This window comes from Callithrix jacchus, chromosome 1, assembly GCF_049354715.1.
Source record: "Callithrix jacchus isolate 240 chromosome 1, calJac240_pri, whole genome shotgun sequence".
NCBI classification, from domain to species: domain Eukaryota; kingdom Metazoa; phylum Chordata; class Mammalia; order Primates; family Cebidae; genus Callithrix; species Callithrix jacchus.
In genome coordinates, this window is record NC_133502.1 from 24,492,300 (window position 1) to 24,518,113 (window position 25,814).

A 25,814-nucleotide genomic window follows, 5' to 3' on the forward strand; every position below is an offset into this window, starting at 1 on the left:
ATATTTACTGACATTGATGCGCATTTTTGATGGAATATTGAAACTTCCATATAGAGAAACAATAAGGTCCAGGAAGACGTTATCTTCCTTCCAAGATGATTTGACATTTCCTCCTAGTTGGCACATAAGTTGTAGACAGACCACCTTGACCCTGTGAAGTCTTGTTTAATTTTTTATTTTAACTTATTATTATTTTTTATTTGGTCTCTTCGAAAAGGGAAACCACCTCACGAGTCTTAGGTGAAAAGTCAGGCTGATGTTCGTTTACTTTTCCTCTGTTTCTGAACCCTGAACTTGGCTTTGTGTCTCCCCAGTATTGTGTGAGGCTGTTCAAGTCTCTGCTGAGCTTGAGACACTTAGGCTGACTTCTGTGATGCTGTGGAGAGACTGGCAGCACGGTGGCAATGTGTGCTGGGAGGAGCGGATGGAAAAGATCCAGTGCAGCCTGGAACATCCTGATTTTCTTTCTTTTTCTTTTCTTTTTTCTTTTCTTTTCTTTTCTTTTTTTTTTTTTTTTAAGATGGAGTTTCACTCTTGTTGCCTAGGCTGGTGCTATCTTGGTTCACTGCAATCTCCCCCTCCTGGGTTCAAGTGATTCTCCTACCTCAGCCTCTTTAGTAGCTGGGATTATAGGCACCTGCCATTACCCCCAGCTAATTTTTATATTTTTAGTAGCGATGGTGTTTCACCATGTTGCCCAGGGTGATCTCAAACTCCTGACCTCATGATCCACCTGCCCGAGCCTCCCATAGTACTGGGATTACAGGCGTGAGCCACTGTGCTCTGCCCACATCTCGATTTTCTTCAAGACCTTGGCTCCCTAAGTCATTGCTGCTCTGTTGATTTTATTACCCCTGCAATTAGATGCTTGATTTGTATTTCATCTAGTTTTTGCAACTGTTCATGGTTAGGAGAATTTGACTGATACTGGCAGCTTCATTACAGCTACAGGGTAAAGTAGGCTACATCCATTTCCATTGCCTTGGTGCCAGATCATTTGCCCTCAAATATCTACCTTAGTTTGGCATTGCGTGCCTTTTATTTTTTAATTCTGTATTCATCTTTTCAAAAGGGGTGGGAGGAGAAAGAGAGAGAGAAAAACACACCCTGTTTAAATTTACTGTTAATATATTAATATTCCTGGCTTATGTTTATGGTAACAGTTGATTGTAGAATTAACAAGAATTAACAGTGAGACAAAAGTCAGCTTTGAATCATGGAATGAAAACTTAAAAAAAAAAAGACTCGGGCGGGGCGCGGTGGCTCAAGCCTGTAATCCCAGCACTTTGGGAGGCCGAGGCGGGTGGATCACGAGGTCAAGAGATCGGGACCATCCTGGTCAACATGGTGAAACCCCGTCTCTACTAAAAATACAAAAAATTAGCTGGGCACGGTGGTGCGTGCCTGTAATCCCAGCTACTCAGGAGGCTGAGGCAGGAGAATTGCCTGAACCCAGGAGGCGGAGGTTGCGGTGAGCCGAGATCGCGTCATTGCACTCCAGCCTGGGTAACAAGAGCGGAACTCCGTCTCAAAAAAAAAAAAAGACTCTTATTTAAATACTTCTATGGATCTAGAGGTAAAGTTTTATGTCTTAGCCAAAATTTAACATAGTAAATTTTTATTGTATGACACAACTTGCCATACTATATTGTGTCTTGTGATGGGAAAAAAGTGTTAACCTCTGGTATGTTTGTTTTGAAAGTGTTGACAGTAGTATTTTTAATGGTTTTAAATAATGTATTTTCAGTTTTTCAGAATACACATTTATAGAGGAAAGAAGAAATACATTGAGACATATTTGTTTATTAATGTTAGAATAAGGTACAATACATTGAGATTGTTACCAGAACAATCACAGTCAATGCTAACTTTATATTCAACATTTCTAACTCTGTCATACAATAACAATGGAAAATAAATACCAAACATATATCAGGCAAAAGGTGAACTGATGTAAGCTTACCATAAAATCACCTACTTTTGTAGGTCATAAGAAAATGTAAAAATGTCTTGTCTTTCTGGACTTGACATCCATTACGTAGACTCAAATATCTGGTGCTCTCCTCGCCTACAGGTGATAACCCATAAAATTAAAGATACTAGGTTGATACAAGGACATCCATTTCACGTTGAATTAGTGGTTATTCCCTGTAGCAATGTTAGTGTCTAGTGAATAACGCCAAGTAGTCGCGTATCAGGTATTCATTACAACGATCTTGTTGTCCTCAGGCCACACAGCAAAAATTTATTTCTTTTTATTTCTAGTTATTATCATTGTATTGTGTCTGTTGTTTTAAATGACACATTTTGTTCAAATATTTGGGTTTCTTCCCATGTCGATTACTTTATAAGAGAAAAAAACAAAGGATTAAATATAATTACATCTGTAAAGATGACAAAGACCAGGAGAATGACTTCTCTATTTCATGTTGAAAATAAACTTACATATGACATCTGCATTTTAGTTTTATTTATTATTAACTCTGTTATATTAAGCCTTTGTATAATGTTCATTTTTATTTCTAGCACGTTACTAATCACGGACGTGATGTAGAACACGCTTGAGGCAAACTTCATTTGGAGACTGATGTCTACATAGGACAGTAGCCAGTCCCCCGAGTTAGGTTGCCTGCTGCCACAGCAGTGCTGATCTGATGCTAACAAGCACCGTGGGTCCCAAGCGGGCGAGTCAGCACGCAGTTCCAAAGGAAGTACAACCAACCAGGACAGGTCCATTATTGTGCTGCCTATTTATGCTGATGACAAGTAATATTCATTTTATTTTTTTTTTAGGTTTTGAACTCTGTGTTTTCTAAGAAATTTGTAAATTTCTTTTTTTAAAATTATACTTTAGGCTCTGGGGTACATGTGCAGAAGGTGCAGGTTTGTTACATTTAAACATGTTAGACGTAGGGGAGAAAGAGGAAACAGAAAGAAGCCAGATCTTCCTGCACGGACTTTACAAAAAAGCAACCCTAAACATCAGAAACAAAAATGCATCATCCAGCCAACAGCCATCTGTTGACTCAATAAAAAAATACATTTCATTAGATATTTAGAGTGTCCTCATCCTTGAGCACTATGATACATTCTAGAAACAAAACACAAATAACAATGAAAGAGTTGTGGCCTTAACTTCTAGCCGAGGACAACAATTAAATAGCTGTTTGAGGGTGTGCAGTCCTAAGGAGCAAGTCAAGATCTTAGAAGGGAAATAAATCCTATCAGGTTTTTAAAAAGCAACACCATAAAAAAGAAATGTGGTTCAAAATACGCTCCCTCAGAAGGGGAGCGTATTTTAAGCAGGAGAAAGGACTAGAGCCACATTATGGGGTTTAAAAAATATATAGGACTGTTTAGAGAAATAGACCATGCAATTTGATCTGAGCAAGAAGTTCAAAAACTCAAACATTTGCAATTCTAGGAAATGAAAACAGCTGCCGTTGTTTAGTGCTTATTACATAGCAGAACCGCCTCAGCGGCTTTACGTGTATTATCACATTTCATCTCAAAAGGTAGGCAAGTCATCACAAGAATTGTTATTTCAACTCTGCAGATGAATAAGCTGAGACTTGAGATTAAGCAGATTTTCTAACGTTTCTTCCCAAGAGTGGCAGATCTGGCATCGAAGCCCGGGTCATGCAATTCTAGAGCAAATGCTTGGCAGGCTTCTCTCAGCAGCATGAGTACTGCACCCAGAGGCAGACAGTTTCATTGTTATTATTATATGTGATCTTTTTTAAAAAGCAAACACATACTTTATCAAAATATGTCACCTATACATAGGTATATAGTCAACAAATAGGACGTTTACACAAGCATGCAGAGTGGGATGCTCATAGCATAGTGCAACCAACACCAGCAGCCCTAGCCATGTGGAGCCATTGGAGGTTCCACAGAGTTTCTAGGCTCGCCACGGATGGGGGCCAGTGGCATAATGGCTCTCTCACAAGCTATGGAAGTGTTGGTGGCTTTAGAAATCAGAACATGGCAGGATTCTGCAATCTGCTGGTGGTTTATTGAGAAGTATAATGCACAGTGAAAAAAAAGGAAGGACTTTATCCATAAAAAAGCAAGAAGGAACTTATTCACTAGAATCAGAGTCTAAGAAAGATTAGCAAGGCTGATCTCTTGTCATCTCACCTATGAGCTAAAACGGAGTCCTTAAAATATACCCTGACCAGGAATTCTCTCGTTTCAAATGATACAAATAAGGAAAGAAAACAGTGAAGTGAAGAGAAAAGGCAAGTGGAGAAGGAAGTGGCTGGTCCTGATGATATTTGCTGGACCTAATCAGAATGTGCAGTACTAGCAATGAGAATGGTAATCAATAAAAAAGTGAGATGGCTTGCGCGTCACTTAGAAAACAGAGACTGTGTAAGCAGAAATCCTCAAGGTTTTATAGAATTACACTGTCATGATTACTTCCATAATTATATGATGTACAAAGCATAGAATCAGCATCAAGCAACGTGTTGCCAGGTGGTAGCAATGGACTGTTCCACAACATGAGCTGTAACACTGCATGGGAAAGAGATTTACAAGAAAAGGGAGCTGAGAGAGGTTATGAGTTTATTAGGAAATAACTTTCATTAGACACTCAAGGCTCATCCCCACATCTACTGTCCAGTAAAACTTGGCATAAAGAGACTATATAAGCCCAAATAAATAAAATTTAAAAACCCTAGCCCGCCGTAGTGGTGGTATGCACCTGGAGTCCCAGCTACTGGGGAAGCTGTGGCAGGATGGTTGCTTGACCCCAGGACATGGAGTCTGCAGCGATCGATAATTGGGCCACTGCACTCCAGACTGGGAGGCCGAGCAAGACCCTGTCTCAAAAAAATGCAAATGAGAAACATAATAAGAAAGTGAGATGAATTCCATGTACACAAAGATTGACACATGATCTAGGTGCTCTCTCGAACATCTAATGAAATTCTCATGTACAAAATAGATAGTTGAAAAACATTTTGTCAAATTAGATTCTAAGTCTATGTTGGACTTGGGGAGAAGTGAAATAGTGTTAGCAAAGGTTTTCAAAAAGAAAAGAAATTGGATCTGCTGGAAAATGAAGCTGGACTAAAACTCCTTAGTTTTGTGAATTATAATGTGTTTATCAGTATCATTTAATTATTCTTAGTATTCATTTAACTTCTGGAATAATTAAAAGAGGAAAAAATTGAAGCAGAATACAGCAGACAGTTGTGCCCCCACCACCCGTATTGGTTTCTATCTCTTTTAAAAACATTTAAAGTTGAAAGTGCTGTATTCTTTTCACATGTACTTCTGTGATTGGGATGCAGCTTTAAGGGTGTGGTGAGAAAACACTGTGTCCTAACTTAATTGTTACATTTATTTTCTGAGTAGTATAAAAAATGACATAGGTTTTAATTATATGGTGTCTTAGATTAGATAGATGGCATATTGTTCTATAAACACATGGTAAGTGCCACTTCAACCTACTTCTTTTAATAAGCAGTGATCATGGTTATCTTGCAGTTACTATCCTTCCATCCAGTATTTATATAAAATGAACACATAGATACAATCAAAAAGTGGGTACACCATTATTTTCTGTATTTTAATTAACTTATAACAATAACTATATTCTTTTACTAAGAAAAGTTGTTCATCAGCCCTCTTGCTTTCAAAAATTTTCCATTTTGAAAATTTTAGACCTAATTTATTCTAAAGTCCCTCTAGTATTTTATTGGAATGACACACAACCAGTTATATTTGTCTGTTAATCTTTATTATAGACATTTAAGTTATTTCTGTATTTTCTGCTTTTACAGAGTCCTAAGAATTGTTTTATAAATTCTCTTTTTGCGGCCGGGCGCGGTGGCTCAAGCCTGTAATCCCAGCACTTTGGGAGGCCGAGGCGGGTGGATCACGAGGTCGGCAGATCTAGACCATCCTGGTCAACATGGTGAAACCCCGTCTCTACTAAAAATTACAAAAAATTAGCTGGGCACGGTGGCATGTGCCTGTAATCCCAGCTACTCAGGAGGCTGAGGCAGGAGAATTGCCTGAACCCAGGGGGTGGAGGTTGCGGTGAGCCGAGATCGTGCCATTGCACTCTAGCCTGGGTAACAAGAGCGAAACTCAGTCTCAAAAAAAAAAAATTCTCTTTTTGCTCATGTTTGAGAGTTTCGACAGGGATATTCCCAGTTGAACATGAATCTTCAAGTTTAGAAGATATTTCCAGATGATTCTTCCAGTTAACTAAAAATACAAGACATGTTTTTCCAGCCCAAGAGACAACTTCATTTGGAAATCAGGCACTGCCACCTGCTAGGCCAGTCTCCTTGGGCCGGTTGTGGCACCAATTCTCCTGCCTGTAAACGTGAAATACCTCTCCTACTCCAGTCATAGGTTCTGTAGGACCAGAAGAGTGAGTGCTGTGAGGTGCTGAGGACGGCACCATGCTCAGAGTGCCTGTAAGCTATTATCACCATCATTACTAAACTATGATTGATTCTGCTGGTATTTTGTGTGTAATATAGCATCTTGTAGCTTGAAATAGCACCAGAGGGAGCTGGTGCTCTCCGAGCTTTCCATTCTTTCTCATATATATTTTCCATCTTTTTATTTTATGTTGTTTGCCCAAATTTCTATTACAGTTCTATTTTTAATTGATTTGTAGGAACGTGTTATAAATTACTGCTAGTCTGTTGATTATATGCACAGCTTATATACCTGTCTTTGCTTATTTTTTATTATTATATGGTTGACCAGGGCTTGTTTAATGAAGTTAGATTGCTCCATCATTCTCATTATGATTTGTATTTTTGAATCCTATTTCCTTGCTTACATACAAATCCTGAGAGTTTCATTCTATATGCTTGCCTAAATGCTTTAAACTTTGCTGTTTGTATTTGGAATTTAAATTCACTTGTAAGTGATTTTTACACATGCTGTGGGATAGAGATCAACACTTGTTTTCTTTACAAATAGATGATCAGTCCTCTCAGCAGCATCCTTTATCACTGAGAGGTGGTGCAGCCTACCTGGTCGTACACTATATCTTTGATACCAACAGGAGGCAGGGAGATACTGGGTAGAATAGGGCAGTTCCCCAGCAAAGGCCCCACCCTTAAGCCTGGAAACCCACAGCCATAAATGGGAATAAGTATTCCTGTAATTGCCTTTGGCCCACTATGCCCTCCATCCTGTACCCCAAGCACCAGGCTCCACAAGCAGATGAACAGAAGAGCAGAAAAGCAACAGAGAAGGAGAAGAAAAGGAGCATCTAAATATTGAGAGGAGTTCAGATGCGGATAGTTGGATCATTTATTCTTTTCAAAAATGTTTGCTATAATTTTAAATAATTTTAAATGTGTGTAAAATGTGTAGACAAATTGTACAAGCAACTTTTAATATCATATATTTTAAGACACTTTACTGGCATGTGGTTCCATCAACCTTGAATATGTCTATCCTGTATTTAAAGAAAGGTATTCTCCTGTGTAACCTCCATGCAGTCATCGCAATGGAAAGGTATTACTGATGCCCTGGTATCACCGAATCGAGAGACCTCGTTCAAGACTTCCCATTGTCCCAGTAACGCCCAGAGAGCGAGAGATTCAGCCCAGCATTGCATGTTGCGTTTTGAACCTCCAGGCCCTTGACTCTCCTTCAGTTGGACCAGTTGTGCAGTCTTCTTTTGGCTCTTCTGACGTTGACATCTTTGAAAGTACAGGCCACGTATTTTGTAAAATAAAAATAGGTTTGAGTTCTTCACAACTGAAAAATATTCCTACTCTTGAGTTTTTATTCCTTTTTTTTTTTTTTTTTCTTGAGACGGAGTTTTGCTCTTGTTACCCAGGCTGGAGTGCAATAGTGCAATCTCGGCTCACCGCAACCTCTGCCTCCTGGGTTCAGGCAATTCTCCTGCCTCAGCCTCCTGAGTAGCTGGGATTACAGGCACGCGCCACTATGCCCAGCTAATTTTTGTATTTCTAGTAGAAACGGGGTTTCCCCTTGTTGACCAGGATGGTCTCGATCTCTTGACCTCGTGATCCACCCACTTCGGCCTCCCAAAGTGCTGGGATTACAGGCTTGAGCCACCGCGCCCGGCCTTGAGTTTTTATTCTAAAGTAATGGAATTTACTAGAAATTCCAAAGGACTAAAAATACTGGAAATGAATCATTATGGCAATCATTATAAATCACGGTTTCTCTGAAATTAATTAAACTTTCGTTTTTCTGAGAAATGTGTAAACTTACATGTGGTTCAGCTCCAATTGCCTCTCACATTCAAGTTTAAAACTTTTGCTATTTTATGGTATTGAAATTAAATATTGCTGAGAGAAACTGTATTTGATGTGAATTACCACAGTTTCAGCTTACTGCACAGATATCTATTAAACTACATTTTTTGTGAGTTGCTCTTCTTAAAGACAGCAGAATAATTAAAGCCTGTGGACCAAGTAATGAAGGATAAAGTTAAGCTCTGCCATTATGCTGAAAACGTGCTGAGAAAGGTGTAATTTTACAACTGTTTTTACATACCAATGACATTCAGAATTAGAGATTCATTCGCTTTTGTATCCTGGACATGAATCACTTTCATTATGGGAGGAGGAGTCCTGGCGCCTTTTCACCGGGGTTTTCCCCTTGCTGCTGCCCTGTTTTCCAGGTGTCCCAGATGTATTTCAGCGCCTCAGGGAAGCTGTGCTCCTGGCTGCCTCCTCACCTCTTCTCCTGTGTGGAGAGAGCCTTCCACCAGCTCTTCCAGGAGCAGCGAGCGCAGTGTTTCATCCTCAGGTGAGACTCCTTCAACCTCGTCTGCCATGCTCAGGTTTGCCACGGGGCTTGGCAGTAAAGACATCCTCATTTCCCATGATTTACCTTTATTTACTTTCTCAGCACTTTGAGGTCCAGTATATCTTCGCAGTAAGTACATTTGACTTGTGACAAGGGAGAAACATCTTGGCTATTAGGAATAGCCCCAAGTGTAGCTGGATCAATAGCAACAAAGTTAACCTGAAACTCGTTTCCGTTGGAAGATTTAAAGCTTAGATAAAGAGGTTTTGCTTTTGAACCTAAGAAAACAAGGAGAGAAAAGAAAGCTTCCAATGTTAGTGAACCTAAGCCACCGTTCTTCAAACTGCAGGGCAGCCCCATATATAATTTTCTTTCCAAAGGTATGTTTCCTCAGTCAGCTGTTTGTCATTTACCTTTGTTCACACTTCCCTGAATTCTACTTCCTAAACTTTTTTTTTTTTTTTTTTTTGAGACAGGGTCTTGCTCTGCCCCCTAGGCTGGAATCTAGTGGCAGGATAACATCTCCCTGCAGCCAACCTCCCAGGCTCCAGTCATCCTCCTACCTCAGCCTCCCAAGTAGCTGGGAACAGAGGCAAACGCCACCACACTTGGCTAATTTTTTAATTTTTGTAGAGATAAATTCTCACTATTCGCCCAGGCTGGTCTCAAACTCCGGGACTCAAGTGATTGTCTTCTCACAGACTCTCAAAGTGCTGGAATTATAGGCATGGGCCACCAGGTTTGGCCCAAAATATTTTTTATTTGAAATGTAATGCTAGTTTTAATTCATAAATTAACAAAAAATTAAAGGAACATTTAAATATTAAAATCTGCATTAGAGAACTTTATCTTATATGTGGCCAAACCTCTACAGGGAGGGAAACGTCTAAAATACAGCAGTGCCTTGGCTGTTACCGGCAGTGCTGGTTGGAACTGAACCAGTAAGTGCAGTCGCTCTCAACTCAACGTCAAAGCGAAATGAAAACGGTGTGAAGTTAGAACTGGATAGAATTCAAAGGCTTAGTTAAATACTAAAGTCAGCACTGATAGGTTTATATGGATTTTATCGAGAATTCTATGGAGGGTGGAGGGACAGACTGACAGGCGCACACTTCAGTTTTCTAGTTTTCAAAGAAGCATGCTAGTGGGTGTTTTCATGCTGCGTTCAGAAGCATCCAAAGGATGAGAACGGTGCTGAGGCAGGGGCTTGTACCCATTCTAGACTCAAGGATAAGAAAGATGCCGAGGCGGGAATTCCACCCATTCTAGATTCAAGGATGAGAAAGGCAGTGAGGCGGGGGCTCCAACCCATTCTAGACTCAGGGAAGAAAAAGGCACCAAGGTGGGGGCTTCTACCCATTCTTTTTTTTACTTTTTTCACACACACACACATATATATATATATGGAGTTTTGTTCTTGTTGCCCAGGCTGGAGTGCAGTGGCATGATCTTGGCTCACTGCAACCTCCGCCTCCTGGGTTCAAGTGATTGTCCTGCCTCAGCCTCCTAAGTAGCTGGGATTGCAGGTGTGCGCCACCATGTTGAGTTAATTTTGTATTTTTAGTAGAGTCAGGGTGCCCCCATGTTGGTCAGGCTGGTCCCAAACTCCTGACCTCAGGTAATCCACCCACCAAGTCTCCCAAAGTGCTGGGATTACAGGTGTGAGCCGCTGCCTTGGCCATTCTACCCATTCTAGACTCAGGCGACCCTATTTTTATCTCTTTTATCTGTTGAGTTTTCTGGTCTTACTTTGATAAATGGGGAAAAGCTTTTTAAAAATTGCTTAGGAAGCACTGTAAATTGGTGAGATAACAGGGAGCATGTAACACTGTTGACAATAACAACATTTATTCAGAATTTACTGGGTGCCAGACTCTTGATTATTTCTGTGTATTATCTTACTTATTTATTTAGAATTTACATAAATTCTGGGTGCTTCCACTTAAGTCTAGGCTGACCATGGCAACTGTTATTCCTGAGTTGTTGAAAGCGTGGGTTCTGAGCAAGGCTCTGATGGGAGAAAAGGAGGTGCCAGCGGGCCCAGGTACTTTGGGAGTCCTTCTGGAAGAGGGCACACAGCATCCAGCAAGTTCTTTCAGTGAAGAACCCCGTTTATCTTATCTTAGTTTAACCCAACAATTTTCACATGTATTTGCTGGTGGAACTTTTTTATCCAGTAGAACTCATTAATATTCTGTAGAACTAGTTTTCCTTTGGGACTTTCTTTTTAAAGCTAATGATTCCATGTGTCAACCCCTTATTTTGAAAAAATATCTCATTATTCAAGTTTCAAAAAGGCGTTATTATAAGATTTTGCTCCTTAGCTCAGCTTGGTCTGGGTTCTTGCCTCATGACCTGGAAAAATGAGGCATGCAGGCATCAGAGGGTGAGAGGAGTAGAATTTATTATGCAAAAGGGAAGCTCTCAGCAGAGAGGGGTCCTGAAAACAGGTTGCTAGATGCACGCCCCCTTCTCAGTTGAGTAGCAGGGCTGGCAGTGCAAATTCCTGGCAGCTCTAGCCGGGTCCTTCCAGTGCACATGCTTGGACTGAGCTGCTCCATGTTGATTTAGTTCCCTTGCTGCACATGTGTTAGGAATGGAATTTTCCATGGCAGGGATGTTTAGGCAAGCCCCCTCTGCAAGTTCCCTTATCTCCACGAAACATCTATGTACGTGCTTGCAGGATGGGTGGGAGGTTCACAGAGGCCCCTTCCCTTACTGTCTGCCTGAAGCAAGCTGGCAAGCTCCTTTTGGTATTGCTAGTCCTGGCATACAGAATTGAAGAGCAAATCTGTGGTACTAGGACTTGCTATTTTAGTGATTCTGTTTCTTCTTTCAAAATTTTGTTTGCTTTTATACAGCTTCACCACATCGACTGGTAGACTAAGATACACACTTCTCTGTTTTTACTAATATGATAAAATTAGCCATTTGAAATTCAACTGAATAAGTTGTTTACAGATCATTATTGAATGCTGATTTTATCCCAAAATGAACACCTACAAAGAGTAATTTAAGATTCAACAATCCAAATGCAAATATTCCTGGAATGAATGTCCCCAAACTCAGTCCCTAGATCATGAAAAAATTTATTTTATTTTCTGATGTTAACTTAATACCTCATTTGTTGGTACTTTTAAGCCCCAGTAGTTCAGAGGTCTGCAGAAATGAGTGGAAGCATCCATGAATGACTCAACACCTGAAGAAAATAATTAAATTTCATCTTCTTTTCTGGTAAACACTATTTAATCAACTTTGTTAAAACAGATGTTTTCTAGCAGAAAACCAAGGAAGCACTCATAAGAGGGATTTTTTTTTTTTTTTTAGTTTTTTTGGTTACCAGATAAGTAAAGGCTGTTTTTATGAGTTTTTCATCTGGATGAACTAATAACTTTATTGTAGATCTGATCACTTCAGTATAGTGATTATTGTATTGGAATTTTATGTTAATCCTATGTCATCTGGTGTCAGGAATATAATATTTACCATTTGTAAAAATTGGGTGAGTTAATAAAGTACTCCTGGGATGTATCAAAAGTGATGGCATTATAAATAGAGTTCAGTGATCATTCCTAGATGACAGAAAAATGCAAACTATAGAACATCAGAGCGAAAGCAAGCTGAAAAGGAAACCTAACAAGGTTAGATTTAGGATCTGCTGAATGACAGATCCACATCTGAAGACCTTACTGCCTTAGTTCTAGTAGCTATGCACTTTTCATTCATTTCAAAGAACAAAGAAGGAATGCTCAGAGAAGATTTAACAGCTCTCCCAAGGCCAAGTGTGAGCCTGCATGTCTCCACACAGAGCGCTGTCACTGGGGATGGATCTCCTCATTTTATGTTGACTTGCTAAGCGGAGTCAAGTTGGTCATGTCTTCCTTGTCAGCCGGACACCTTTCTGGCTCCACTCACCTACACCAGGTGGTTCTACCCTGTGAGATACTGAATGGCAGAACCTGTGTCATATTCATTTGTAATGCCAGCATCTGAACTACCATCAGGGACATGACACAGTAAACGTATACTAGATATTTTGGACAAATGCATCAAACTGAACTGTAAACATAGACCACAAACTCATTGGAAGTTGTGACATTCCGTCCTCATTTTTGTGTCTGAGAATTCTCTCCAGTTAAATTTTTACTTGTTCCTTCAAAGTAGCAAGCTAATGTTTTCCTGTCTGTTTTCCTTAGTGGAGAACGGGGATCGGGAAAGTCTGAAGCCAGCAAACAAATCATAAGACACCTCACCTGCAGGGCGGGCCCGATCAGGGCTGTGCTGGACTCCAGATTCAAGCATGTAAGTTCTTTGTCTCGGTTGGCAAATGTGTGAATGAAGATGTTGAGCCGATTGTAATTTCAAATAAGGGAGAGGGTATCGTAGTAGACACAAGGGGGTCAAAATTTGTGGAAATAAGGAACAAAAAATTATTGATCTTAGGTGCAAATTAATATTGTTCAAGTGAGCATTTATTTTACATATTTAAAAATATTTTGTACGTGCTTTCTTTTTGTATTTGCTCTGAATAGTTGGATCTAAGATGTATAACATAGGTAGATGTTGGTATTCACAAGGAAAATGCACTGTGGGGCCCAGTGGCTTATGCCTGTAATCCCAGCACTTTGGGAGCCTGAGGCGGGTGGATCACCTGATGTCACAGTTCGACACCAGCCTGGTCAACATGATGAAAAACCATCTCTACTAAAAATACAAAAATTAGCCAGGTATGGTGGTGGGCACCTGTCATCCCAGCTACTTGGGAGACTGAGGCAGAAGAATTGCTTGAACCCGGGAGGCAGAGGTTGCGGTGAGCTGAGATCATGCCACTGCACTCCAGCCTGGGCGACGGAGCAAGACTCTGTCTCAAATAAGCAAATAAATAAATAAAGTATACTTCGGTGTGTTAGTACATTTTGGGGAGTCAGCCAGAAAATACATTATTGTGGGTGATCATTGAGGGCTGATAATAAGTCTTCAATGTATCTAAAAGGATCGGAAATAGCCTTAAAGACTTTGATGTGCAGACCTTGCACCTTTAGGGGCAAAACAGATTTTAAATTATATTCAGAAACACTTGCAGTGTTAACTGACCTGCTACTTCATCTATCTAAAATATCACCGTGATTCAAGGAGGATGCAAAACGACCCGTTACCAGCTAAGATAAAGCTGAAATTCCACACAGTAAAACTCAGAAATTTGACTCAAGGAGCCCAGCACAGGTGCTTATCCATAGACGGGTTGTCTTGTTTATACATCGTTCTAGCAAGTTTTGTTAAAAGGTTTGTTGAGACCATAGCAGATGAGAAGAAGAAATTGAAGGGCCTCAGAAGGAACAGCTAAGAGTGGGGGAACAGACAGAACACTTACCAATAACCAATCCAAAAGGATGGAACTCAATAGTCTGCCTTCTAGGGACATCTACCTAGAGATGGAACCCTCCCCATTTCCTAATTTATTTTGGAAGTCACTCCAGAAGCCTGGAAGTTCATGATGATTGTCCTAAGGTTGAAATGAAATAGTGTTTTGGAGGATACTCCACTCCTGCTTATGCTGATGACCATGATCAGTGCCGCGGGTATACCAGCGGCTGCCGCTCCTAATCTCCATCCCACCTCTCATTCTTAAGAGGCAGATCCACCTGTCCAACACGCTTCCTGGACATGCCACAGTACACTGCAAGACATGGCCAAAATTTAAGTCTGTCTGTCTTTCTTTTATTTATTTATCATTATTGTTATTTATTTTTGAGACAGTCTCTGTCACCCAGGCTGGAGTGCAGTGGCATGATCACCACTCATTGCAGCCTTAACTTCGTGGACTCAAGCGGGCCTCCCACCTTAGCCCGCAAGTAGCTGGGACCATAGGCACGTGTCTCTAGCCCAGCGAATTTTTGTATTTTTTTTGTGGAGATTGGGTCTCTCTGCATTTCTCAAGCTGGTCTGGAAATCCTGGGCTCAAGTGATCCACCCACCTCAGCCTCCCAAAGTGCTGAGATTACAGGTGTGAGCCACTGCACATAACTGTCTCTCTGTTTCTAACACATTCAGAATATCCTAATCCTCCCAGCTCTTTAGCCTGACCGGTTTCCTTCAGGCCCACAGTCATTGCAGCTGTTAAGTCATATTCTCACGTGGCATCGTCTTTGAGACTGTTCTAAGATGTTCCCCAGTCCAGGGGGTAGGCTCATCATTCATGTGCAGAGGGGCTGCCTGTCTTCCCATCACAGTTATGGGCTTGAACTTAGTTGTATTGTCATCTAGTCAGGACTCATTGCTAACTAGGCAGCCATGTATTCAACTTTTTTTTTTTTTGAGATGGAGTTTTGCTCTTATTGCCCAGGCTGGAGTACAATGACGTGATCTCGACTCACTTCAACCTCCACCTCCTGCGTTCAAGAAATTCTCCTGCCTCAGCCTCCCGAGTAGCTGGGATTACAGGCATGTGCCACCATGCCTGGCTAATTTTTTGTTTTTATTAGAGACAAGGATTTCTCGATGTTGGTCAGGTTGGTCTTGAATTCCCGACCTGAGGTAATCCACCTACCTCATCCTTCCAAAGTTCTGGGATTACAGGCGTGAGCCACTGTGCCTGGCTGTATTCAACTTCAGTTGGTAAATGGAGGAAGAGGAGAGTTGATGTTGGTGAACTGCCATCAGCCTGTATCACCGCAGACTCCTTTGCTCAAAGCTTTTGAATGCTTCTCGGTTCACGTTACATCAAGTCCAATAAATCGGCGTGGCCCGGCATTCTTTCTGGAAGTATTATTCTTTGTTGTTGTTTTTATTTTCTGCTCTGGCCTTAGAGCGCTATATCCCCTTCCCTCTTCCTCTTTTGAGCAGGTCTCCCTCTCAGCCTGGCCCGTGCAGTCTCATTCATTTGCTTTCTCATTCCACAAGTGTCTGTTTATATAAAGTGGCAACCCAGTGCCTGTGCCTCGAATTTAGAGACGCTGTCTCGATACCATGGTTAGATCCCAGTGTCCATGTGGGGAATAAATGAATACACAAATAAGTGTTGTGACAGTGTAAGAGAAACATTTAATTACTCCCAGTTTTCTAACTTAACTCCTTTTGTTGACTCTACATTATCAAATAAGCTTAATGTGGATAACCCGTTTGTGTGTCATCAGGAGGCTGTATGTGATTCATAGAACCAACATTGACATTTTCTTCAATCTGTGTTACCTACCCTGCTTTTGGGAATTTTCTGCCTCTCTTCCTTTTGTTATAACCTTTTATTTTTCATTCAAGTGTAGAGAAGACACATTTGTTAAAAAAAAAAAAATCCTATTATCTCGCAAGTCAAGAGACCACTAAATGCATATATGAAAAATTATGTTCAATTTCATATATCTGGGTTTTTTTGATATATACACTAACAGAGCATCAGATTTTCTATAATTAAATCAGAATTCTCTGTATAACATTCAAGAAAATAATGTACATTATTTTCTGGTGTGCTATACCATTCCTTGACTAAAGAAATAATGAATGTTACAATAGTGTAAAACTTTCTGCTGGCACTTGTTTCAACGTGTGATATTGATGCAGTGTGAAATTTTCACTGAGGAGCCTCTGATGCTGGCATGTGTCTCACCTTACACACATTTACAGAAGGATAGCTGCGTTTCAGTTGTAATTTTATATTTGAAAGTGTCTGATTATATCCACTAAAGACTGCTGCACTGGTATCATTTCCTAAACCAACGCATCTAAAGGTTCAAAAGTTAAAAATACAGAAACATACTGTACAATGAATATTGTGCTATTTGTGTTTGTTTCTGTATCACTTGCTTTTTTATCCAGCTGCTACAGTGCAGAGTTATTTTTTTACCTTGGTGGTACTTACTCAGCATGTTCTGGAAATTCATAGCATCTGATCCCTTATTTAGAAATGAGAATGAGTGATGTTTAATCAATAAATTAGTATTATTTTGCATATTTTATACTTGTGAATTACAAGTAATTTTAAAATTTTTTCTGCTCTAATAGATCCCTAAGCCTAGGTCTGATTCTGTAGACTTGTCTCTTTAAAAAGAATGCATAATTAATTGGTTTTTCAAATATCTGTGGTGTCATGTGTGTTCATTAATGACTAATTCATAACCATGTATTAAGCTCATACTGTATTGAGCACCTGCATAATTCTACAGCAAGCTCAAAATGTTTTTTTTAAAATGGAGTCTCACTGTTGCCCAGGCTGAAGTGCAATGGCATGATCTCAGCTCACCGCAACCTCTGTCTCCCAGGTTCAAGCAATTCTCCTGCCTCAGCCTCCTGAGTAGCTGAGATTACAGGTGTGTGCCACCACACCTGACTAATTTTTGTATTTTTTAGTAGAGATGGGATTTCACTATGTTGGCCAGGCTGGTTTTGAACTCCTGACCTCAGGTGATGTACCTTCCTCAGCCTCCCAAAGTGCTGGGATTACAGGCATGAGTCACTGCACCCAACTGCTCAAAATAATTTAACATTGAGAGTCAACTTGGGAAAATAGCATAACCTATCTTCTTTGTTCAAATATCTTAATATATTGACCACACTTAAGAGTTAGAGTATGTGTAAAACAACATGGTTATAAAATAGCCTCAAGATGACTAATAGAAATAACAGAAACTGATAACTTAATCATAATGACAAGGAACAATGGAACAATAGATCCCCTCTAAGTTATAGACTAAAACAATCATCTATTAAAATGATCTTCTGGGAGATAGCAGGCTGTGTAATTTTTATAATGCATTCTCTATTACATGTAAGTTGGCTTTACATTTTAGTTCAAATGAATACATTCTGAAGTACATTCCTTTGGATCAGGTAGATATAACCCTCCCAAATCAATTAGCTTCTGGGAGTCCAGATTATAATATCAGTGCATATTTCAAGAAAAACTAATTCTAGTTAACGTGTGTGTTTTATTCACACCTCATGACAAATAAAAGATGTCATAAATAAATGACTTAAAGTCTCATGAAAAAATATTGCCCAGGTATGAGCATGGCTTAAATTCCATGTCTGTGGTTTTATTGTTTCTCTTTAAATTATCCACATGTGTATCATTCAGTGTCTAAGATGTTCATGAAAATCATCAGCCACCGTATCTGTAAATCATCCAAGTATGTGTACCAGAATTAAATGCAGGCATTGAATACATTTTTTAATTTACTGTAAATATAAAATTAGAGGGTTTGGTGAAATTAGGTATATTTAAAAGATGAACCAGTACAATAAATTCTCACAATGTCATCGATGGGTTCTTGGAAACTAACTTTAAGCAAAATTATTTTCTGTCTGCCATAAGAATGTAACTCTTGTTTATATCAATTAGTCTGTGATAACATTGGTTTCATTAGGAGATACATTGTTTTGCTGAAAGTAGACGTTTCCAGCAATCTATTGATATTAAGTTAGCACTTCCTGTACTTTCTGAGTGAAGGGAAAATCTGATTAAGGAAATGAGCAGAAAAGAACATCCTTGAACAGCCTGGCTCTATGGAGCTATCTAGTAGAAGTTTTGAAGCTCAGGGTAAGATGAAAGGGAAGTTTGCTAGGTGGCCCTGAAAGGAGAGGACAGTGAGCTGCTGAGAGACAGGGTTTAGCCATATTTGATTGTGGGACTCCACTCTGGAATATCACACAGGCCAACATGGGGAGTGCTGGCAGCAGGACCAGATGTGCAGCAAGCACACAGACGGTACATTCCAACTGGGAGAGACTGGCTCATTCTAAAGGAGACAACATTGCCTTAAATCCTAGGAAAATACTCATTGGAGGTCATTTGGATCAGCAGTTCCCAAGTAATGTGTAGCAAAAGAATGATAGAGAAATAAAAGTCAGTGCATTAGTCTGTTCTCGTACTGCTAAAATGATGCCACCTGAGACTAGGTAAGTTATAAAAAGAAATGAAAGGAGCTGTAATTGAACTCACAGTTCCACATGACTGGGGAGGCTCAGGAAACTTACAATCATGGCAGGAGGTGAAGGAGAAAGAAGCAAGTCACGTCTTACATGATGGCAGGCGATTCAGCATGCATGGGGGAAACTGTCAGTTTTAAACCACGCATCTCATGAGAACGCCCTCACCATCATGGGAACAGCATGGGGAAAACTGCCCCATGATTCAGTCACCTTCCACCAGGTCTCTCCTTGGCATGTGGGGATTACAATTTGACATGCAATTTGGGAGGGACACAGAGCCAAACCACATCAGTCAGGATGTATTGGGGTGGTCTTCAGTGTAGAATTGTGCAGACCCTGAGGAGTAGACAAAGTGTTCCTTGTGGTTAACACCAATGGCATCATTGTCAAAATTAAAGACTGTCATCTCAGTGGAGTATGGGAAGCAAGAGAACCCAGAATGAAAGGGTTTGGGTGGAAACTGTGCGTTTCATACCGTCACAACATGCAGCACTCACCCTGAAGGAGGTTTCAGAAGAGAACGCAGACGAAAGATTTAGCTGGTAACAACTAGAAAGCAAGAGTGTAGCACTGAGGTCCAGAGTGACTTTTGGTGATTCAATGCAGGTCAAACACTTATTCTTAAGAGGCATGACTGAAATATTTCTGTCAGTCTTACGCCTCAGTTGGCCCATCTTCAAAGCCTGCCCGAGCTCACATGTCTTTGTCAGGTGCTTCAGGGGCACTTTACCTGCTGTGCAGATGGACGGATGGAACCCCATCACTACAGACATGGCTTCGTTCCCCCATACAATTCCAGAGCAGCTAAGAATGGTTAGGAAGAGCTGTTTTGTTTCTAATGCCTGCATTTGAATTTCAAACATTGGAAGCAGGGGATTTTCCATGGCCTTGAATTTATTGGAACAGAAAAGTCATGTTTTGGAAAGAAACCACCTGGAACTTTGACCAACTCTGGCCCAAATGAATTTCAACTTTAGGAGTGTTCAAGTCATTACTCGAATAAGCATTTACTCTGCAATAGCTTTCAGAGAGCAGAGGGATGGGCTGATATTGATTGAGGTAATTTTTTTTTATTGAGGATGCCACAGTGTTTACTTTTAGAAAACAGTAGCTTAACTCATGCCATAAGAGTCCATAACTTATAGGGGCATAACTTTATAGAAAAAAATACCATACATTATAAATAGTAAAAAAAAAAAGTCAGTGAAATTTGAATGAGTAAATATTGAGGAATACATATATTGAATTTTCTTCATTTATATTTTCATTTCAATTTTGTTACTGTGCGACATTGCCATTATTGTTTTTGGTATCAAGGTGAGCAGTGGAATAATGTCAGTTTTGTTTTGCTCAGTATTTCTCCTAAAGGCATTTATTTAGTGCCACCTATTGGCCAAGTGGCCAATTAAAGATTAAAAAAATGCTTATTTCATAGTTTATTTAGCATTTAATCTTATGGATGACAATGTACAATGAAAGAATGCCATGGGGTATCTACATTTTGTTAAATAGTTGTAGTTTTTATTCATTTCATGACTTATATGTCTTTATTGGTATTTCAGCAGTAATTGCTGCGTAGTTCGGTGGTTAAGTGTGTGATTCTGAAGCCAGCTCACCTGGGTTCAACTCCTAGCTTCACTGTTGACAACCTCTCAGACTTGGGAAACTACTTAATCTAGTCCCCCCCCCCCCGCCCTTTTTTTTTTTTTTTTTTTGTAAAGCAGTGTGGAATCTACACTGGTTCTGGGAATTAACAGAGAACACACATGCACAGACATGTCTCCCATTAGAGCACTGTCTGGCACACAGTGAGCACAGCAGGAATGTTGACTATGACTATTAACAAAAGTCAAATTCGCTGTTGTTATTTGCTGAATGTTTTCTCCATGCCAGACATAAAGCTGAGTGCGCTACACAGCGGACATTGACAAACACTGAAGAAGTTATTTTTCCTACGTGAGAATTAAGGAAAATGAGGTTTGAGGAATTCAGAAAACCTGCTCAGTGTCACATAATTTCTCATTAGCTGTGCTGGGGTGGGGAGGTAGCCCCTTCTGACTCCAAAGCACATGCATTTAACTTTTCCCTGTATTTCCTGCTTGGGGAACAAGCTATTAATTACCAATAATGCCCCTTTTTTCTAGAATAATCAAAACATCACTTATTAGACACAACACCAAAATAACCAGAAGCAGAGTATTTTTAAAGATTATCCTATTTTTAATGACTTTTAAAATAATTATTTAATGTAATATTATTAATGTTTAAAATGTGCTATCATTATGCTCTTATTTTCACTGTACGTATATCACTACATATTTAATCGAAGGTTATAGGGAAAGAAAGAAAAACTAAGAGTTGCTAAGTATTATTTCAGTTCTTTTCAGAAGATGTTTCTTTCATCATGGCTATCAATTTACTTTTATCATCTTGAAAATTAGGTTATTATATGCAGACCTAAAACATAAAGTTTTTATAAGGAATTAATGTATGTTTATCTCAAAAATTCAAACTTCAAACACAGAAGTTTTAAATACTTCACTATTATCACAACTTATAGCATTTTTTATTTGTGGTTAGCACAAAATATTTTATAATATTTCACAGTATAAAATACTTCCAAGTTAATTCAATGTCTTAATGTAGCAGATGCCAGGAAATTTAAAAGTGGGATCAAAGTGGCTGGGTGTGGTGACTCACAACTGTAATCCCAGCACTTTGGGTGGCCAAGATGGGTGGATCACCTGAGATCAGGAGTTTGAGACCAGCTTGGCCAATGTGGTAAAACCCCATCTCTACTAAAAATACAAAATTAGCAATGTGGCGGCATGCAGCTGTAATCCCAGCTTCTCTGGAGGCTGAGGCAGAATTGCTTGACCCCCGGAGGCAGAGGTTGCAGTGAGCTGAGATCATGCCACTGCACCCCAGCTTGGGAGACAGAACAAGACTGTCTCAAAAAAAAAAAACAAAACAGTAAGATCAAAACACTTTAAAAAATAGAATAATGTTCTCAAGAAACACTATTAGAAATGTCAGGGAACAGGAAAATGAGCCAGTGTATCAATAAGGTGTTACTGTGCTCCCTCATGTGGCTGATGCAGAAATTGCACGGAACTTGACTATTGAAAGACAGGCAATACAATGAACTCTGCAGATTTTCGTATGTTTTGGAGAATTGCTTGGTCCCCATCACCTCCAGAGGCAGAGTCATTTGCTGGAGAAGCAGTGACTTTTATTCTACTGTGTATGCTTAAGGAAACAAGGAGGAATTTCAGCCCCTAGGCTTGGTCGGGGGAGCTTTATCATAGCATTGCAAAGCCACAAACTTGGGAGTCTGCAGCAAAGCATAGGGCAGCCAGAGATGGCGGCACAGCAGCTCCCCTGGGGGTCTCCCTGCTACCCTGTGGGAGAGAGTGGTTTGTGGGCAAAAGCATGGCATGGAGGATAAGGGGGGTCCGGGTTGAAAAGAGTGTGCATGGATAGTAAATAAGGATTCAAAGGAATGTTCAATGCCAATGTTTAAATACATTTATTATTGTAAAATAAATTCTGAATATTGCTTATATTAATTCAAATGCTTCCCTTCTAAAATTCAAACATGACTGTTCTACTCAAGGTTGAAATCTCAGTAACATTTGTGAAGCTTGGGGCTGTGTATGAAGAGAATGTTTTCCTTCTCTTATGTGCAGGGAGAGTGCAGTGTCGTGAAGCAATCTATTTCACTTCATGAGCGGCAGCCACAGCTTGAGACACAGGATGCTAGTAGCTTGCATTTGACGAAAAGTCTTAAAAATTCAATATGGTATTAAATGAGCCGTGTAGAAACTTCAGAACAAGTATTCCCTGCATCTTTGCTATTACTCCTCAATTTTATTTTTTACAATATGAGTAGATCAGTCGAATGCTCTCCTCTCCTGCAGGTCATGTGCGTCTTAGAAGCCTTTGGACATGCCAAGACCACACTTAATGATTTGTCCAGTTGCTTCATCAAGTATGTTGAACTGCAGTTCTGTGAGAGGAAAAAACAGTTAACTGGAGGTAAGTGCAGCATTTGCAAATGTGGGTTTCTGGTGCTGAGCCAGCCCATGGCCACGTCGCACACAGCACACAGCGGAGGACACCATGTATCAACCAATGCTGGGAAGAGAAAACCTATTCTTCACCATGACTGTGTGTATAAACACTTTTAAGATACTTCTGGGAAGTTTTTATTAGATTAGAACAAGGATCGATACTCAGGCACTTGTGAGGGTGTGTGTGTGTCTGTGTGCGTGTGTGTGCACACGTGTACCCAGGATGTCAGGGTATAAGTGCTAAGGTTACTGTGAATTGAAACATATTCTCAAATGCAAGCTGGACCTTTTGAAGATGATCATTGTATAAACTATATAATGAGGAACCAAACCCAAACCAAACATAGCTGAAAGAGGTCACCCTTGCTGCACATAGAAACAAACTCAAATACTTTAACTGAATAAATAATACCTGAGTATTATATATAATTTCTTCACACAACACACATTGAAATCTATTTTAAATAAAACTGAATCCATATGTTTAAATAATTGAATTAAATTTAAACACAAAAATAATCACCAAACTAAACCCAGTTTCATATTTGATTTAAATATTTAATGTATATTTTATGAAAACTCCTTATTTCAAATTTAACTAATTTAAAATTCACCTAGGATTTTATATCTTTCCAATTAAAACAGATTATTCATGCAAATTAATAATATAAATACAATTGTAGGTAGAATTTTTAATATACTTGAAGTAGTCAAAAATTTTAAAGACTTGCAACAGCTGTCAGCCTGTAAACATTTGCAATTAATTATAAATGATTTCTGAAAGACTTAGTTTTATTTTGCTTTTTAAAGTTACCCTATTTTCCCTTCAGGAAACAAAAGTTAGTTTGACTATAATCTAGAAGCCAAACATTGTATTTTGCAGAAAGTCTATGTCAGAATCAGATTTCTACAAATGAAATGTGATAGACAACATGCATAAAGAGTATGAAAAGAGGCTTTCAGATGTTGAAGTTACAGGGTTAATTTATGCAAAAGGAAAGTTATTTGTTAGTTGGTTTTTGAAACCCATGGCTTAGGGTTCTGAAGGTCTGCCCTGTTATGAAGACCTTTCCAGCCTCAAGCTCCGGTTTTCAAGTCCGGGTTTCCTAGCACCTGGCTGCCTGCGCTCCTTCAAGGGAAAGACCCGGATTTCCTTCTCTAATGCTGAGAATGGTTATCTTCCTTAGCTTTTAGTGACTGGTGGGCTGTGGCGATGTTCTCTAAGAGGGTAGTACATGCCCCGAAAGTAGGAAGCTAAAACATTTAAAGCTCCATGTTCCAGCCCCTTTGCCACTCAAATGTGTGGCCCAAGGACGAGCATTGTGTCATCACCTGGGAGTTTGTTATAGATGCAGAATCTGAGGCCATACTCTGCATTGGCTGATGGAGACTGCAGTTTGCAAGATTCCCAGGTGACTCATGGGATTGCCAGTGCCTGGGAGTGCCGAGAGCTGAAAGCAGCCCCGCGTGTGTTTATGCACAATTAGTGCAAGGAAGAAAAGCTCATCTGGGGTGTCACCAGCATGACTTTTTCTTCTCAATTTCGTGTTTCTTTCACCAAGAGGGAGAGAAAACAACTGGCTTCTGAAGGTGTTACTCATTACTAACTTTTTTTCTTTTTTTTTTCTCTCATTTATTTTTCTGGATAGTTTAGAGGGTCCTTTTCTTTAGCAATGTTAATTTAGAAAATAATTATATATACATATTAAAAAGAACTGGAAAACTCTGTCATAAACACTGATTAATTGAGCCTTCTGTTAATCAACAATCTCCATGAACATGTGGTCACTCAAATCTTCGGCATCATCAGCCCCACACGTGCCCCTCAGGCAGCTTGTCCAGGCAGCATTGAGACCCAGAGATGATGCATATTCCTGATGATGGGCCTGGAGCCACTGAAGGCCCTGAAAAGCCCTCTGAATCATTAGGGAGCTGTGACCGTAAATTCGATATAATTTCAGCCTTGTATAGAGTTTCTTTTTCTCTTATGGAAATGGCAATCAGGGCATTGATGACAGGTGTGCCTGTCATTTCTCCACTTTCCACGTGGACTTTCTACTCATTCTGTTCTGCGAATTAACATCCTCAACTTAGTTCTTATCACTTAGGTTTGTCTGTTTGGTAGCTTCCTGCTCTGTTCTTTTAAAACTCTGGACAAATGATTTCGTGATCCTTTTGCATGTTTTTTATTGGAACAATGCATTGCTCCAATCAGATGCATTGCTCCAATCAGATGCATTGCTCCAATCTCTGCCTCTATTGACTCAGGGACTTCTTCCTATGCTACAAAAGAAAGTAACAAAGCCAGTGCTGACTGAGATTGCATTCACAGAAGTCTGCCACCTAGATCATAAACATGGTAGGACCCACAGTGCCCTGAACGGGTGAGACTGGGAGCTCAATTCTTTGTTTCCTGTTTTTAAGAAAAGAAATAAAAGGGACATGTTCAGAAAATGTTTATCAGAAGAGTAAAAGTTCCAATGTCATATTTTTTGGAGTAAAGTTTTGACAAGACTAAAAATGTTTACACTGAAAAAGAAAAGAAATAGGACAAGTTTTTTCAGGTATCCCCTACTGAGACCTGGTTCCAGGACCGGGGAAGGCTCAGCTCACTCCCCTGTGGGCTGTTTTCTTCCAGGCTCTTGGTCCCTCACTCAACCAAGAGTGGGAGAGAGAACCCCACTGGGCACGGTGAACTTGTAAGTAAATATCGGACCCCGAAGAGTTTTGTGGAAAGTGATTTATTTGGGCAGAGAGAGAAGAAAAGGAGAAAGAAATGGTTAGAGAGAAAAGCAGCTCCCACGAGGTCATAGAAGGGGATCCAGATATGGAGTCCACCCCAATGTGGGGGACAGGGATTGTTAACCTGGGAGAAATTCCCACCCCATTCAATTTTTTCCGTCCTATGAAAGGAGTTCCTTTAAACTTCCACTGGAGTGATTGATTTTTTATTTTTTTCCCTCACTACCAGGTGGAAAGGGTGTTGAGTACAAAGATATATTACCCGTCCTATAAAGAATGGGTTGATGTTTCCAAGAAGGAACATCTTCA

The 25,814-nt window shown here is 39.9% G+C and overlaps 1 protein-coding gene across 7 annotated transcripts in view; it reads left to right on the plus strand.

Annotated features, from left to right (window-relative positions):
* Positions 1-25,814, plus strand: part of MYO16 (myosin XVI) — a 773,187-nt gene that overhangs the window by 430,287 nt on the left and 317,086 nt on the right. For all 7 annotated transcript variants that reach the window (XM_054249238.2, XM_017970444.5, XM_078347436.1 and 4 more), the window contains exons 13-15: positions 8,642-8,769; positions 12,966-13,071; positions 22,611-22,728. In XM_054249238.2, coding sequence (XP_054105213.2) covers positions 8,642-8,769; positions 12,966-13,071; positions 22,611-22,728 — 352 coding nt within the window. The remainder of the gene's footprint in view (positions 1-8,641; positions 8,770-12,965; positions 13,072-22,610; positions 22,729-25,814) is intronic.